General features: G+C 56.6%; 1 protein-coding gene across 1 annotated transcript; it reads left to right on the plus strand.

Annotated features, from left to right (window-relative positions):
• The first annotated feature begins 3,280 nt into the window (after positions 1-3,280).
• Positions 3,281-7,390, plus strand: KRT19 (keratin 19, type I). Its single transcript, XM_012660297.1, has 6 exons — positions 3,281-3,850; positions 5,715-5,797; positions 6,020-6,176; positions 6,473-6,634; positions 6,745-6,870; positions 7,015-7,390. Exons 1-6 carry the CDS (start codon positions 3,413-3,415, stop codon positions 7,267-7,269), a joined length of 1,221 nt encoding a protein of 406 aa, XP_012515751.1. The 5' UTR covers positions 3,281-3,412; the 3' UTR covers positions 7,270-7,390.
• The last annotated feature ends 594 nt before the right edge of the window (positions 7,391-7,984 follow it).

Consider the following 7,984-nt stretch of genomic DNA (forward strand, 5'->3'; position numbering starts at 1 on the left):
CACTATCCCATCTCCTCAGGGATGAAGGAAACTCTGACATTTAACCTCTCCCCTCTGGGAACCATCTGCACCTGCTCAAGTGTAAGAAGCTTCTAGCATATAACCAAGAGATGTAGAGAGAGCCTCAGCCTCAGAGTCAAGACTAGGAAACTGATCCCAGCTCTGCCTCGGTTAAGTCAGTGGAATCGCTCATGCGACCTCAGGCAGGTCACTTTACCTCTCTGAGCACCCTTGGACCAGATCGCCTTTGTCTGTAATTTGTAGGTTATTAATAGTTAGTATTAATTTGTAGGTTATTAATAGTTAGTATACAAAAGATCCCATAGTCCAGTACATTTGGGAAATGTTGGTTAAACAAAGCTAAAATAATAATGCTCACAATCATAATCATAATAACAATACATTATATAGCAATAACATCACATAATAAAATAATAAGAATGTTGTTTGAGTGCTATTTGCCAGGCACTGTGATAAACTTTTACAAGCTCCATCACATTTATTCCTTGAAACAACCCTATGAAATAGGTGTCATCATCATCATCATCGTCTCTACTTCACAGTGGGGGACTGAGGTTTTCAGGGCTCCTAGTACTGTGCATTGTGGAACTCTGAAAGGGGGTCAGAGAGTGCAGAGTTTCTGACCTTATTTGAGAGGGATCTCTTTTCCCACAGGGATCGCACGGTGCGAGGGGTCTGTAGAATCAAGTTGGGGGACTCTGGACCGGGGCGTTGCCGATCAGGCGTTGCCGATCAGGCGCTGCCCTCTGGAAGCCAGGGGCCGCCTGGAGACTCCTGGTCGTGGAGGCTGTTTCTTGAATGGGAGCAACAGTTTGGCCCCCCAGTTCCATCTCCAGAGAGGGCAGCCTGTCCAGGCTGTTCCCCTGCGTTCTTGATGTACCAGAGAAGTGCCAAAAGCCAGGTAGCTCATGGCCAGGCACTGTTTCTGGCCAGAGAGAGGGAGCAGGTGTTCTCCCCGGCCCCAGCCTACAGTTCAGTCTGGAGTTGACTGCCCTTAGAATTGGCATGATAAGATTTTTGGGGAAGGGATCCAAAGGAGCTGTTGTGGGGCTGAGCCTTCCTTGGAAGGGACAGCAGAGCCTCTGTCACACTCAGGATCCCAGGCCATGGGGTGAGGCGAGAGATGCTGGAAGCTGGAATCTGATACTCCTGGCTATGGACCTCCCACAAGTCACTGCCTCTCACTGAGCCTCTGCTTCCCCCTCTGTAAAATGGGGTCAGATTACCCCCTCCACCGGGCTGCTGTGAGGCAATGAGATCTGTCAACTGTGCTACCCTATGCTCTACGGTTATGGCCCTGGGGTAGGGGGCTGGAACTCTAAGCTTCTCTGAAGTTTAGGGAGCTCAGAACACCTTGTCTTAGGGGTAGAACTGTTGGCCCTATTCTCTGTTTCCCATTACAAAGTCCCTCTCCAGACCCTCCTATGGGCACAGAGATGCCTGCTGGGGCTCAGTGTGCATGGCAACTATCTGGAAAATCTCCCCCCACCCCCCACAAGGATCAGGCCTTCTCAGGGCCAGATAAGGAGAGTGACTCACATCAGACCAGTCCTGGCGGCTACAACCTTTGTGAGGTCCAGCCGCACCCTGCTTTTACAGCCGGCCTTAGGCCCCCCTCCTTCCCCTTTAGGGTTCCCCAAAGACCTTCAGTTTCCTGCGACTGAGCCACTAGTTTCAACAGCACCAGGGTGGCCCTCCTGAGCGGCTGACAGCTGCTCCTGGGCGTTCAGGGGTGTGTGTGGGGTTTCCTGCCTCTCTTCCAGGACAAGTTGGTGGCTTGAAGACAGTCTGCTGGGATTTAGGTTTCAGAGGCCAGGGACAAATCTTTGTTGGTCACAAGAGACCCAGGTGATCATATGCGGAGAGAGGGCTGAGCTGGGACTCCTCTCATTTCACGGGGAGAAACTGAGGCCTAGAGATGGGCAGTGACTTTCCCATCCTTGTAACACGCTCTCAGGAGGGCACAGGGCCTCTGTCCTGAGCCTGGGTGGCTGCTCTGCCATAAGGACGAGAAGGAGCCCTGGGGACAATTCTGGGGACAGGTGGGGTCACTAGGGAGAGGAATGTGGGTGAGGTTGTTGCAGTGTCCTGCAGTGTTTGGTGGGGGGGCCTGGCCCTTCAAAGAGATTAAAAAAGGTAGGTGGAATTGTCGAACTGGGGGAAGAGCCGGGGCTGCATGCAGAGTGGGCTGTGCCTCTATTATCAAATACCTTCACTTTGCTCACAGGCTCCTTCATGTTGCTGTCCCTAGCTTGTCCCCTCACTCGTCCTCGTGTTAGCATGAGGAGGACTCTGTTAGGCACACAGATCTGGTATCCTGACACCCTCCTTGGAGATGCTCAGGAAGGTAGGGATCCCATCCTGTTTTTGCCTTTGAGTGGGAGACGCTAAGTGCCTCTTGGGCAAGTTACTCGCCTCCCCCAGGCTCAGCTTCCTTATCATGGGAACATTAAAGCTGCCCCATAAATGTCTACTTTTGGGGCTGGAAGGGAGGAGATTATCCTGGTGGGAGGTGGGCTTTGAGAATTCCAGGGTGGGGATCAGGCTTGAGCTGGGGGTTGTAAAGGTGCCAATCCAGCAGCCAGAACCGCTCCCTGCAGCTGTTCCCTGGAGCCTATTGTCACCTGGGGCATTGTATGGCCACAGCAGGGTGGGGCAGCTTTGTCTCTGTCGGCCAGGGTGCGTGCAGCTCCAGGGCGCGTGCAGCTCGGAGCACCCTCCTCCGGAAACTGTGCCTTTGTCAGAGGGGAAAAAGGGAGTTAGGGTGTGGGTGGTCCGCCAAGGGAGTGGGTTCTGGAAGGTTGTAATTTCCAGTGGAGCCTAGCAATCTGGTGAATGTACCTGGGGGAGGGTGTTGATTATGATCACAAGAAAGGGGGTCCTAACATGACTCCAGAGAAGGTGCTCTGAGCGAAGAGTCGCTTGGTGGGGGTGCGTAGGAGTGTAATCTCAGAGGGACTGCAATTCTGTGTGTAAAACTCCGGATGATTTTAAAGGGCGAGGGTCCGGATGTGACGTCCAGGGATGGGGCTGTCTAAATATGTGTACGGTGGGGTGAAGACCCAGAATGAGTGTCCCCAACAGGGAGCACAGGGGAGTGCGGGTCGGAGCTTCTGAGTGGGCTGCAGTGGAACAGCGCTGGGCCGGCAGGGGCCTCTGGTCTCTGGGAGGGGACAGTTGGGGGCAGAGCCTCCAGGAGTTGACCAATGGGGAGAGTGCCCATGTTTGCACTCAGGAGCCAGCGAATTCCTCGGGGCTCAGATATCCGCCCCTGACACCATTCCTCCCTTCCCCCTCTGCCCCGGGCATAAAAGGCGCCAGGTGAGGGCCTCGCCACTCCTCCTGCAATCGCAGCTCCTCTGGCCTGTGTCACTCCGTTCTCCTCCTTGCCATGACTTCGTACAGCTATCGCCAGTCGTCGGCCACCTCGTCCTTCGGGGGCCTGGGCGGGGGCCTGGGCGGCTCCGTGCGCTTTGGGGCGGGGGGAGCCTTCCGCGCGCCCAGCATCCACGGGGGATCGGGCGGCCGCGGCGTGTCGGTGTCTTCCGCCCGCTTCGTGTCCTCGTCCTCCGCGGGCTATGGCGGGGGCTACGGCGGCGGCTTTGCCAGTGGCCTGGCCGGGTCCGACGTGCTGCTGGCGGGCAACGAGAAGGCCACCATGCAGAACCTCAACGACCGCCTGGCCTCCTACCTGGACAAGGTGCGCTCCCTGGAGAAGGCCAACGGCGAGCTGGAGGTGAAGATCCGCGACTGGTACCAGAAGCAGGGGCCCGGGCCGTCCCGTGACTACAGCCACTACTTCAAGACCATCGAGGACCTGCGGGAAAAGGTGGGCGGCTGCCGGGCCGCAGGACGTGCACCTGCCGCGGCGGGGCAGGGCCGCGGAAACCTGCCCGGCGTGCCCGGCGAGGTCGGGGCTGGGGCGGTGGCGCCCGGGTCCCCGCCTGGCGGGGGGCGGAAGCGAGCCCGTTAGGACGTGGGAGGGCCCGCAGGGTGGGGCAGAGAGAAGCGGGGCAGAGACTAGGGGCAGGACCCTGGGGCCAGAAGTGGCGGCGGGGGTGGGGAGAGCGGGGAGGGGAACTGGATGGGGCAGGTAAGCGGGCGGGGCCTCCAGAGGTGCGGGGGGCGGGGTTGGGGGGCGGGGAGAAGGAGGGGCGCGGGTTCGCAAGGCCTGGAGAAAAGGGGGACAAAGAGTGGGAGGAGATGGGACACGGCTGTGGAGTGCCCAGCGGTCTAGGCCAGGGGCCGCAGCCGCAGCAGGGCGAGGCAGGAGTCTGGCCTGGGAGGATCGGGTCCGCCCCAGCCCGACCTGGCCCCCGCGACGGCCCCCTGCATTCCTTTCCTCTGGCCGGCAAGGTCTGGTTTCCATCACGCTCAGGCTTTGGCCTCCTTCCACTCTTCACCCGCCCAGGGGGCCACTCAGGAGCCCACCCAGGACTTAAGAGGAGTTCTAGGAAGAATAGGAGAGGCGGGCTGTGACCCCTGGGCTGGGTAGAGGAGAGACACTTGCACAGACGTCTGCTGGGGAGGGCCAGGTACAGCGGCAGCTCCCTGTGGGTGGAGGGTAAGGGACTGGAGACCCTGGGGGGTGTGAGCCACAAGCTCTTAGGGAGACTCTAAGGGTCCCACGGGGAAGAGCTTTGTCCTGAAGAAATGGATCAGAAACCAGTGGGACATTTAACAGCCCCACACGCTGGGTCTCCCGACAAGCAGCCCCCCAAAACATTATCCACTGTCCGCCATGTGCCTGGCATGGTGCGGGGTGCTGGGGGCGTAGACTAGGACCCACAGGCAAAGACGGAGAGCTGGAGATGTCAACAGCCAACTAGAACAGTGCTTTTCATGCTTATTAAATCGTGACCTATAATGAGAAATACATTTTACTGGGCACCCTCACACATTCTCTCTCTCTCTTTTCCTTGGCTGTGCGCGCACACACATGTAAAATAGAGGCAAAAGTTTCTTGAAACAATTCTTGCCCTATCGTGGGCGATGCCCTCGGATATTTTATATTCTGTTCTGTCTCAAATCACCATCTGGTGCACCGAGTAATGAGTTAGGACCTGCTCTTTGGAAAACACTGACCCCAGGTACCTGAATCAGTGGTAAGCTGGGTGATGTGCGTACGCCCCTCAGGTCAGAGAGACCTCAGGTTGGGGTGGACTTGGCCGAGGCATCCTGAACTTTAGTTTCCACCGCTGTAAAACAGGAGTACCCACTCGCCTGGCAGTGAGGTTCCAGAGGCTGTAAAAGAATAGGTACAGTGCCTGGCACCTAATAGATACTCAATAAATGGGATTCTCTTTTCTAAAGGCAGAATGTGCTTTGAGTGGGGGGCATAGACGAGAGGGTAAGCCTTTCTCTGTGCTTCTCTTCCTTCCCTCATACTTCCCTGTATCTGGTGTGTAGATCCCCTCAGGCCATTTGGAGTTTCACTGGGCACAGGCCTCAGAGATTTCCTGCCCTTCTCCGCCCATGCCCCTGCCTCCCTGGCCCCAGTGTTTCCTCCTGGGCATGGCAGGATTCCAAGGCCTCCCAGAGAGCAGGCCAGGGGGCAGCAGATGGGTGGCTGGGGCTTTTGTCTCTAGGGAGTGGGGGTATATTCATTTGCTCCTGTCTCTCTTCTGGGAAGAAAGTGGGTGGGTAGTGTCTGTATACTGAACTGGTACCAAACTCCTGCCTCTGCCTTCCAGATTCTTGGTGCCACCATTGAGAACTCCAGGATTGTCCTGCAGATTGACAATGCCCGTCTGGCTGCAGATGACTTCCGAACCAAGTGAGGGTCTGCCCTGAGGGCTGTAGAAGCCAGGGTGGGGGGGAAGTCCCAGGCCTTTGCAGTGCTCAGTGCGAGGGGTGGACTGGACTCTGTCCTCACCTACCCCAGCTGGCCTGAAGCAACCCCCTCTACCACCATGGACTCCTGAGCTCTGGGGAGATGGGGAAGTCTTCAGGGGTGCAAAGGAAACTCTGGCCTGACCGCACCTATTTCCTCTGAAAGGTTTGAGACGGAGCAGGCCCTGCGTCTGGGCGTGGAGGCCGACATCAATGGCCTGCGCCGGCTGCTGGACGACTTGACCCTGGCCAGGACCGACCTGGAGGTGCAGATCGAGAACTTAAAGGAGGAGCTAGTCTACCTGAAGAAGAATCATGAGGAGGTGGGTTTCAAGCTGGGCCTTCTGTCCATCCTTCCTCAGCTTCCCAGGGCTGAGGACACTCTTTTAATCTATGACTGTGGTCATACTTATTGCACCCTCAGAGTGGCCTGGGGTGTGGATCATGGCTCTCAGGATTCTAGCATGGGACAGTGGCGACCCAGTCATCCCCCCGTGCTGGCTCCTAGGTCCGCACCTGCAAACCAACCTCCTTTGTCCTGGGCAGGTGGCAGAGTGACCTGGTCTAGGCCCAGGAGGCTGAGGGCTCTGACATGCCCATCTCTGCTGTGTCTTTCCAGGAAATCAGTGTCCTGAGGGGCCAGGTGGGTGGTCAGGTCAATGTGGAGGTGGATTCTGCTCCGGGCGTCGATCTTGCCAAGATCCTGAGTGACATGCGAAGCCAATATGAAGTCTTGGCTGAGCAGAACCGGAAGGACGTGGAAACCTGGTACACGGGCCAGGTATGCAGGGGGAAGCAGGCACCCTTGGGGGGTGGCACGGAGAGAGGGTTGGATCCTCCCCACCCAAAGGTCTGCCTCAGTGCTCATTCCCTCATTTTCTCTCGTCCCAGATCGACATACTGAACAAAGAGGTCACCAGCAACAAGGAGCAGCTCCAGATCAGCAAGTCCGAGGTCACTGACCTGCGGCGTACCCTGCAGGGTCTTGAGATTGAGCTGCAGTCACAGCTTAGCATGGTATGTGTCCCCTCACCCCCTGCCCTGCTCCATGGGTTGCACCCTTGTGCCCTTGCAGCCTTGGGGAGGCTGGCTGGTGGCTGTGCCCATGCCCCGTTCAGGAACCAGGCTCTGCTGAGTCACCTTCCGTCTCCCTACCCTCAGAAAGCCGCCCTGGAAGGCACCGTGGCGGAGACAGAGGCCCGCTATGGAGCCCAGCTGGCGCAGATCCAGGGGCTGATCAGCGCTATTGAAGCCCAGCTGGCTGAGGTGCGTGCTGACAGTGAGCGGCAGAATCAGGACTACCAGCGGCTCATGGACATCAAGTCGCGGCTGGAGCAGGAGATCGCCACCTACCGCAGCCTGCTTGAGGGCCAGGAGGCCCACTACAATGACCTGCCCACCTCCAAGGTCATCTAAGCAGGCTCCTGGGCTTCTGCCCTCCTGCAGAGGGATTCCCTGGGTAGGAGGCATGGGCAGGGAGGGACCCTTACCCCTGGCTCTTCCCCTGACCTGCCAATAAAATTTTATGGCCCCGGGGGAGGAAGGATGGTTGGTTTGTTCTTTCAGCCCATGGAGAGATGGGTCAGGCCTGGGCCCTGTTTAGGTTTTATTTGAACCAAAGTCCACCCTGTTCTAGGAGAGGGAACGGAAGGCACTCACATACTTGGACTGGAATGGTAATTCCTGTTCCTTTTACAACAACCTTGTGAAATAAGCATTGCTTCCATTTTACAGAGAGGTAAAACTAAGGCTCAGAGAGGTAAAATGCTTTGTTGTATGTGTAACTGCTCCAACACATGGCAAAGGTGAAATTTGAAACTGTGGTTTTTGTTTCCAGATTTAGTTTTCTTTCCACTCTACTCCCCTGGTTGTTGGAGCGTCTGTGTGAAATTAATGTTCACTGAACACCTACAGTGTGCCATTGATCAAAACAACTCTAAGAGATAGTATGAGCTGCATCTTATAGATCAGGGACTAGGCTCAGAGAGGTTAAGTAACTTGTCCAAGGCTGCACAGCGACTACATGGCCGAGCCAAGACTAGAATCTAAATTGCCTAATCCAGGTGGCCTTCTAGAGTTGATACACATCTTGCTGGCATTCCAGCTGTGTTCCATATAATGGCTCAGGACT

This window comes from Propithecus coquereli, unplaced genomic scaffold (genome assembly GCF_000956105.1).
Source record: "Propithecus coquereli isolate 6110/MARCELLA unplaced genomic scaffold, Pcoq_1.0 Scaffold119, whole genome shotgun sequence".
Classification (NCBI taxonomy): Eukaryota; Metazoa; Chordata; class Mammalia; order Primates; family Indriidae; genus Propithecus; species Propithecus coquereli.